Genomic DNA, 9443 nt, shown 5'->3' with positions numbered 1-9443 from the left:
TTTTTTCTAAGAGAGAGTTTATTTAGAGTAGCAATTGACAACTTTGAAGGTATTATGTTTTCTGGTAAACAAAAAGGACTGCAATTTTATTTCTGAATTTGACAATAAATTGGTAACTTACAACTTTACATACTTGACATTTCACTGAGCCTTCGCTGCATGTCTTTCAAGAAAAAAATGTAATCAATTCCTTTATCAGAAGTAGAAATTTTAAAAGTAGTTCAAATGACTGACTGAAAAAAATAATGAATTCCTTTATTGTTTAATGCAAAGAATGTTTTCCAGGGCTGGCCGGGTAACGTAGTTGGTTAGAGCGTGAGCATTGAGCAACAGGGTCACCAGTTCGATTCCCACATGGGCCAGTGAGCCGTGCCCGAGTTGAGCTGCCACTGAGCTGCCAACGGGTGGCTGAATGGCTCAGCTGGTGAGAGCACATGCTCCTAACAACAAGGTTGCCAGTTAGACTCCTGCATGGGATGGTGGGCTGCACCCTGCCCCCCGGCCCCTCAACTAGACTGAAAGTGGTGACTGGATTTGGAGCTGAGTTGTGCCCTGCACAACTAAGATAGAAGGACAACAACTTGACTTGGAGCTGATGGGTCCTGGAAAACACAATGTTCCCCTTCCCCAATTCCCCAACACTGTTCCCTTCCCCAATTCCCCAATAAAATCTTTAAATAAAAGAATGTTTCCAGCCAGTATTCAGTCCCCAAACCCTGCAGATATAAAGCTGAGAAAATACCTGCACTAATGATGTGGAAAATATAACCTTCTTAAGATTCTATGAAGACAATTAGAATAAAAAACAAAATGGAAATAATAATGTTTTAAGCGTTACATTTCATACATACAAATACATAAAGCCAATAAGACTACTAAACATTTTCTTACATAGGTTACACTGAAAAGGGAAGAATATATCCAAATACAGCTGTAAATTTTATGATGAGATATATATAGTTGTGCTAATAAACTTGAAAATTACAATGGAATTAATGAGAATGATTAGTTGCATCCAGAAGTGTACACATTAATAGTACATATTATTTTGTATTTGCTTTGCTTTATATGCATAAACTCTTTTCTAAAAAGCTAACTCAATCTAAGACGAAGTGGAACATAAAGCGCTCAGACAGAGTACCTTTCATAGATGGCCTTTAACGTCATCTGATCTGGAACGCCTTCTGTCTCTTCCAGATACAAGATGAGCCACGAGGTGCGGTACGGCCACTGCTCGGTGAGGTTGATCCAGCTGGCAAGCCGGTCCCAGTTGAAGCTAATCTGATTGGCTCTCAATAATCGCCCTTTAAGGAATACAAAACCATTTTAAATCAATAGATGTGCAATGTTATGTCAAGCAAAACATTTAGTATATTCACAAATAATTTCCCTGTAAAACTTGCACAACAAATTCAAACCTAGTATTTATTTATTTATATGGCTTCTCTAATCCAAAGAGCTGTACTGGAAAGCTTCTAGGGCTTAAACCCAATTCCGTTTAATTCTAAATTTCTGTGTGATTGCCACTGGTGTTGTCCACTGCTTTGACCACATACACACAGGCAAACATCTTTCAGAACTGTGTGTCCGTCTGGGCACCGCCCACAATCACACAGAACCTCAGTGCACCCCTGGTGGGCCCCACCCTCCCAAGGACCGCCCACGAGCCTGCTGATGGACCTAAACATGTCCAAATGTGCTGGTCCATTCCTGTTTCATTGAATGTGCAATCCCACACATTTTCATTTTTAGATACTAAGGGCAACCAACGTAAGTAACCTACCAGGTGAGTTATAATGTGTTGATAAAAGCTGTTTATGTGTTTTATAAAATCCTGTCTGTCCCTGGGGTTTTCCGAGGACCCTAATTCAGTGTTCTGACACCGGGCATGCTTACATGTAGACAGTTGCAATCCACAAACTTTTAAAACTGAGCCTTGTTTCACTGTTTTATCATTTTTTCCTTGATTTTGTTGGGATTCTGAACTGCTGATACTGTTGCTTTTTCATTTTAAACACTGTCAGTTTTACTTGACCATTATCCGTTTAGCTTATATCTAGATTAAGATCTATTTGCTTTGGTTCAAATATGAATTCCCCCTTTCCTTACTACTAACAGTTGTACATAATCCTCCCATCCAATTCTTGTCCTGTCCTCAGAGCCTCACCCCCCAGCAAATCTGCTTAGACATGCAAACTGCACTGTCAGCACTGGGTTCTTCTTTCCTTGGAAAGTGGGGTCTGGTCTGCCAGATCAGTGACAGGGTCCAGCCTTCAAACCAATTAAACCTAAGATGAAATCAAAGAATTTTTTTAAAAATCATCAAGTTTTAAAATAACAGTGCACAACTGACAGTTGATTTTGGTTGTGAAAACCAACGTTGGTTTCATTAGATACACGTAATGCAAATAACACTGGTATTCAGCAGTGTAAACAGTGCATCCTTTGGTTTCTGAAACTGAATTTGCTTTGCTAATGTTAAACCTTAGTGTCTACCACAGAGAGTGAGAAACAGAAGTCACCTGTCACAGAAACGATGTTAAGTAATCTTCGCATGGTCTGAGGACTTATGTCGCTGAACCAGTCCTCCGTCACCAGCAGTTTGGTCAGGTCAAAGGACATCTGCCGGGTGATAGTCCGCTGCATCTGCCTTCTCCGGTACGTGTCCTGAAAGGGTGTGTCGTCCATGAGAACAAACCCAAGCTCCAAGTCTGAGAACTGAAGGCTGTCTTACAACAGCAACAAATCTAACATTTCCGTCAAGGAGGAAGATCATGTAATAAAGAGCCGTAGCAGTATTCCCTGAGGCAGAGCCTTACGGAACAGTTATAAAGGAGTCAGCAGCAACTGCATCAAATGCTGTGGTTTAGCTTCAGATAGATTTACAGTTGGACAGTCAGAGAAAGCTCAATGCATTGAAGATTATAAGTAAGCAGAATTATATAAAGAGAATTCAATTCAAACTCTCATAGAAGCTCAAGTATTTCTATGAACCCTGAAATAATAAAGCAATAACTCCTTGTCTAGTTTTAAAAATTCAGCATTTTAGTTACTGGGTTGTTTTTTAATGTGTGACAACTACCTAAAAGGCACAGAGGCTCCAACTATCCTCACATCTGTATCAAATGCACTAAATTAACTAAACTACATGAGAGGCACTTCATTGGTCAAGGCAGGGTAGTGGACCCACCTAATCGCAGGAGGGACAGGCACACAAAGGTGCGTCCTCACCAAAGGCCCTGGACGCAGGGAATGGTGGCGACGGCCACAGCGAGACCAAGAGTTGGGCTCCCGGGAGACAAATTCAAAACGGTAAATCACACCCTCCTCTTAACTCAGTGCTACCAATTGTCATTCGCAACATTAAATTTGCATCCATACTCGTATAGGGGGGAGGCATAACATCAGAATGTTAAAATGTTAGTGAAGATACATTTGCTAACTGTAAAATGTCCAAATTTAATGGTAACAAACTAGGGAAAAAAACAGTGCCAATGCTAGCCCAACCCTACCATCCTTAAGCGGCACGATCACCATAGCTTACCTGCCAGCGGACATCTTCCTGACTTGTAATACTCCCTGTTCTAGGAATGGGGTGGGACAGGGACAACTAGAGTGTCCCAGGAGAATGCCAAAGTGGCTGGGAGGGGCCCCAAATCACTGTGTGGGTACAGAAGAGTCACGCGTCGCAAACATTAGGAGGAGGCTAATGGGAAGAGAAAGCAAGTGGCTGTCCTCACATTCCCAGCCTCTTTCCCCCTTACAGCTACGGTGCAGCAGGCGCCTGGAATGAGGACAGCCTGACCTGGGATGAGCACAGTGCTTCTCAATGCTGGGTGACATCCGTGGGGAGCGTCACAACCTCCCTCTCAGAGAATCTGGTCAGTTGGTCTGAGGTCTGGGCAGCACTTGGGCTGAGAACGGGCTGGGAGAGGACAGGGACTCCTAGAGTCACAGCTGCAGGTTCAGACATTCCCTGAAAATCCACTGAAGCTGGAGGAAATGCAGTCGTCAAGTTTATTTGATGAGCTTAGTCCAGTATTTACGAAAGATTTCTTAAGTGACATCACCTTAGTGTTATTTGAATAACAGCAATACGAACGTGACTCAAAACAAATGACATCTTACCCGTCTATTGAGGGCTGTCTTGCTACCGAGTTTTGTCATCTCTCCAAGGCTGTTTTGGGAAACTCTTCTGTCAGCATCTTCCTGCATCCCTTAAAGATGTATCAAGAGCACCATTTGTACTAAAACTCTGTTGTACATATTTAAAGAGAAGTGAACTACCAACAATATTTTTCAAGGTAGATGGTGGTGAGTCACCATAAAAAAACTAGAAAACCACTTCGACCCCAAAGTACCTGAAGACTTCACCTTTACCTGTAGTATCTGAGCACGCAATGTCCCCATTTGTTGTTGAAGTTACAAGAAATTTCCTTGCATTGCTTAGTCCACGACTATTAAGGAAAACAGGCAAATGAACTATGTTGCGCATGTAGTCATGGCCATTGATGTTGGAGTCACGGAGCACGCTATTGAGGTTCTGGTTAATGGCCTTTATGATAATATGTGGATCACTTGCAAAGATGGCAATGAATGGGCCTTTTGAAAACAGAACTCGCACCTGTAGAAGAATAAGTGCACGTTTATGACATCGATTTTAAACTATCCAATGTAATAAAAATTCTCTTCAAAATCTGTGTTATCCTTTGTTGACTATATTTTTAAAAACTATGTTTCATCAAAATATAATTCTATATGAAAATAAATTTTATTGAAATCTCAATCTGGTTTTTCACCACCTGACAATTTTTCACCATCTGACAGTGATTAATCCTGCCCTATTTAGAGACATAATGGTCGACATAAGAGGTAAGATCAATATACATGTGAAACATTCATGAATATACGTGAGGTACTGGGCACAATGGTCTCTGCCCAGTTATACTGTTGCTTACGACACACCTTACAGAGAGCCACAAAGTGCCCTACTTTAACAGAAAACCCTACAAATGCTGTGGGCTCCCTACTTTTATCTGTGATTCTAACCAGAACTACTGCAGAGAAAAGCTGGAGTCACACTACACTATGGTCTTTAGAGCTACTAATTTTTCATTTTCTCCACACACTGCCGTGAAGCTAAAATTGTTTAAATCTGTTTGCGATGCAACATTTACTCTTGTTGTGTCTCTGCATGAAAAAACTGTTTTTAGAAAACCAAAGGACTACTCAAATTCCACTTGATATGCTCATGCAGCCCTTCCTCTGAACGCCACCCAGGCAACAGCGACAAGCTCCAGGACGTACGGTGTCCAGCATGTGCAACACTCGGTCCTGCTCACAGGCATCCAGCCCGTCAGTGATCACCACCAGCCTCGTCTGGTTCTGAGTGAAGCTGTCGATGGTCTTTGCCATCTTCGCCATCAATTCCACTTCACACTTAAGAACCTGTGGGAAAGGAAAGACAGACGGCACTGACGACAGGAGGAAGTTTAGCACCTTTGGTAAACAGCTGACGGAAAGCCATCTACCGGGAAGCAAAGAAGTCCAAAGTCCTCACTGCCAGTTACCGTGCCACTTAAAACTATAGCGAGTGCTTTGCAACTTACAAGGTGACTTGCCAGAAACTGGAGCCTTTCGCCCTCACAATGAGGTGACACTGGTACATCCATTTCTTTCTAGTTCTTTAACTAGGTTGGTTGACTTACTGGCCCAGATCACATTGCTCTGACTGCCAAAAGACTAGGATTTAAGTGCAAATCTAAACGATCCAAACACCACACTACGGCTGGTTCTCTGATGGGACTTGACCTTGATCAAAGGTATTGTGTACCCATACCGTACACAGTCCCTTCTGGTTCTAAAGGCATGATCCTATTTCATGTTTTGGTGGTTCAATTCCCTTACTCTACCAGGCTCTACAGCAGTGGTTCTCAACCTGTGGGTCGCGACCCCTTTGGGGGTCGAACGACCCTTTCACAGGGGTCGCCTAAGACCATGGCAAAACAAAAAGATATTTACATTACGATTTGTAACAGTAGCAAAATTACACTTATAGAGTAGCAACAAAAATAATTTTATGCTTGGGGGTCACCACAACATGAGAACTGTATTAAGGGGTCGCGGCATTAGGAAGGTTGAGAACCGCTGTCTTAGAGGAAGCTTCATTATTAGACAGGCATTCCCACCTGTGGACTAATCAATCTGCTAACTCCTTCGAGTAGCTTATAAACGTCTATTTTATAAAAACATGTTATCGTTATAACTTTTTCCACTTCTAATACATATTTGCACAGAAAAAAATCTGCACTAAACCTAAAAACCAATGCAACATTTACATGTAGCGAGTACATGCCCTTCCACCCACATGAGCACAGTCGTCAATTACACTTGTGTTCTGATAACCGGTGAGAGCTTACTTTCATGAATCCTTCGCTTTTCAATTTGTGCAGCTTGGAGGCAGCACTATGGAGACGTTTCCTTTGAGAATTCAAGAGAGAGTCCAGCACCTGCCACCAGGTACGACAGTTCAGCACGAAGGCCAACCCCACGATAGACGCAATTGAGATGAGGACAGCATTGATTGTCAGATGTCTTGGGTCAACTCGGAATATCGCCAGAAGAGTGATTCCAGCAATAATGCAGCCAAAGATAAAGAGGAAGATGACAAAAGATGGGAGACAGCACGTTTTTTTCCATTTCTTTTTACCTGTAAACACAGCGAATGGTTTTAACAATTAGTTACATATCAAGGATCTAGAAATTCCTAATGAGTACAGTGGCGGCATATGACAAATCTGATGTTCAATTCATGTTTTCATCCAACCCTGAATCCTACACACACAAAGAAGCAGAAGGAAGCCCTACCCTGTGTATCTTCAGTCTTGAATACTCGAAAAAGCCTAGTTGCCAAAAAGCCAAATTCCCTCTCACAAGCATCTGACAGGGTCGCGATCATTTCCGCCATCGATGTTTCTCCACCTACACTGGACAGCCGATTGTAATCTGTAAACAAGAACCTTGGGGAGAGGGGAAATAAAACATTACTCGTCTCTAAGGAAACCGTTTCAACATACATCATCTCTGTGTCATTTACTATATATTTTCTTTATGTCTCTTTCAAACTATTGTTTTTAAAATTCTAAGTAGGGAAAAGAAATTGGAATTAGGTAGGTATCTTCCACTTCTAACATTTTACAATAGCAAATGTTAAACGCAAGAGTTACATGAAGTAATTCTGACTAAAGGCAGCAGGGGACAAAGTTATGACAGAGTTTAGACAAGGAATCAGACATCTCAACAGATCTCATGATATAGCGATTAAAAGGTGGCACCCCACAGCAGGATGCAAAACAAAAGCTGCACTTGAGGAAAGTTTTCTAAGTATAATACCAACTGAAAAGATTAGGTCCTTGAAAAAACATAGTCAGTAAGAATTTAATTCCATTTATTATTATTATTTTTTAAAGATTTCATTGGGGAATTGGAGGAGGGGAACAGACAAGTTGCTGTCCTTTTGTTCTTCAGTCTAGTTGTGGAGGACATTGCTTCACTGGCCCATGTGGGTATTACCATTGCACTCTTCCCGGGTGAGGCAGATCCGTCGCCGGCTCATGGCGGCTCTTGGCAGCTCACACCGGCTGCTGGCCGCTCACACTGGCTGCCGGCCACTCATGGTAGCTTATGGCAGCCCACCGCAGCAGGGGCTGCAGCCTGCGTCGTCACCAGCGACTCACGGCCGCCCAGCTCCAGGTTGAGCTGTTGTTCACCATCTGAGCTGTAGAGGGCAGTGTCACTGGCCCCATGTGGGATCCGAACCAGGGCCCCGCTGCTCAGAGCTGGCGTCCCAAGCCAGCTCTTAACCAACGTGCCACTCGGCCGGTCCCAAGAATTTAATGCCATTTAAAAACTCAAGTTCTAGAATGTCTTATACATAGCTGAAACATCTACTAGGGGTTTAGAAATAAGTTGTAAAATATTCTCTTCACAGTTGTTCTTTGAAATAACTCAGTTAATTGTATTTTGAGCCTCTGAATAGATATTATTTCTTCATTAACTCCTTTCTCCCCTTCCATCCCTAAATAAACTCTCATCTTAATCCAGTAGAAAAACAGGGCTTTTGAAATATTACAATCTGGGATCATTCTGTACTATGTTGTGCGGTGTTGATTTAGGCTATTTTAATTGTTCTTTTTTTATATAGCTTTTTAAAATTATTATTAGTTTCAGGTGTACAAAACAATGTAATAGTTAGACATTTACACATCTCACAAAGTGATAACCCCCCCTCGTCCAGTTTATCACCCCTCTGACATCATCTATAGCTGTTACAGTTCCATTGACTCTATTCCCTATGCTGTACTCCAAATCCTATGACCATATATACATACACACACACACACACACACACACACAAAAAAAAAAAATTATAGCTGACATTCAATATTATTCAGCTTCAGGTGTACAGCACAGTGGTCAGGCATCTACGCAGTCCATGAAGTGGACAAGTGCCCATCTGACACCCTACAAAATCTTTACAACATTACTGATTATATTCCCCAAACTTTCTTTCATATCCCCGTGGCAATATCGTGACTACTAATTTGTACTTCCCCCATCCCTTTACTTTCCCCCCCATTCCCACCCCCCTCCCATCTAGCAACCATCATTTTTTTCTCTATCTCTCTGAGTCTATTTCTGTTTAGTTTGCTCATTTATTCTGTTCTTTAGATTCCACATAAGTGAGATCATATGGTATTTGTCTTTCTCCATCTGATTTATGTTCTAATTTGTTTTTAAAAACCATCTCAATCATTTAAAATGTTTTTATTTTCCGTAAAAATACTTTCCCCAATTATTTTATTCTACTCTGTATGTTTCCTTTTTAGCTTTTTCATCGTAATTTTCCATTTTTAAATTATTTTCTTAATACTTATCTATTACTTGAAGCTTTTATCTTCATTTTTTATATATTATAGTTGTGATGTTTTATGTGGTTCAGCCTATTTACTTTCATCTTGAATTATACATATTTTATCTTATGAAATTTCATTATTTTGCTTATTTCTATTGAGTTCTTTTTGCTTTCAGTTCTCTAACCTTTTTTTTTTTTTTCATTTTACTTTCCTCTGGAGCCCTGAACCTTTCCTTTACTCCTTGGCATACATTTTTTTTCATCTTTCTGAACTGTTTTCTCATACATTTCCTATTTGCTGTAACAATAATTTTGCACAGGCGGGTAAATATTTTCCCATAGATGGGGGAGGAGCGGGTCGGAGCTGGAGCTGAGTTGCTAAGGTTATGATCCAGCACTCTTTACAAAGTGCTTTCTAAGGATGACAGCAGGTGTCATGAGGGGTGAGGAGGGAAAAACGTTTGTGCTCAAATAAATCTGGTAAACCAAAGTTAAACACATTTCTTTCTGGAAAGGTGTCTGACCCTTT

At 41.2% G+C, this 9443-nt stretch overlaps 1 protein-coding gene across 1 annotated transcript in view; it reads right to left on the bottom strand.

Moving 5' to 3' along the window:
* Positions 1 to 1141: 1141 nt before the first annotated feature.
* KIDINS220 (kinase D interacting substrate 220) overlaps positions 1142 to 9443 on the bottom strand; it is a gene marked incomplete at its 3' end in the record, with an annotated part of 47167 nt that continues 38865 nt past the window's right edge. The window contains exons 16-22 of the mRNA XM_019650007.1: positions 6868 to 7019; positions 6420 to 6709; positions 5308 to 5448; positions 4381 to 4624; positions 4129 to 4217; positions 2523 to 2667; positions 1142 to 1304 (exon numbers count right to left, since the gene is read on the bottom strand). Coding sequence (XP_019505552.1) covers positions 1142 to 1304; positions 2523 to 2667; positions 4129 to 4217; positions 4381 to 4624; positions 5308 to 5448; positions 6420 to 6709; positions 6868 to 7019 — 1224 coding nt within the window. The remainder of the gene's footprint in view (positions 1305 to 2522; positions 2668 to 4128; positions 4218 to 4380; positions 4625 to 5307; positions 5449 to 6419; positions 6710 to 6867; positions 7020 to 9443) is intronic.

Source organism: Hipposideros armiger, unplaced genomic scaffold, assembly GCF_001890085.2.
Source record: "Hipposideros armiger isolate ML-2016 unplaced genomic scaffold, ASM189008v1 scaffold_137, whole genome shotgun sequence".
NCBI classification, from domain to species: Eukaryota; Metazoa; Chordata; class Mammalia; order Chiroptera; family Hipposideridae; genus Hipposideros; species Hipposideros armiger.
Note: the sequence above shows the minus strand (reverse complement) of the source record. Positions and strands in the feature narration are given on the sequence as shown.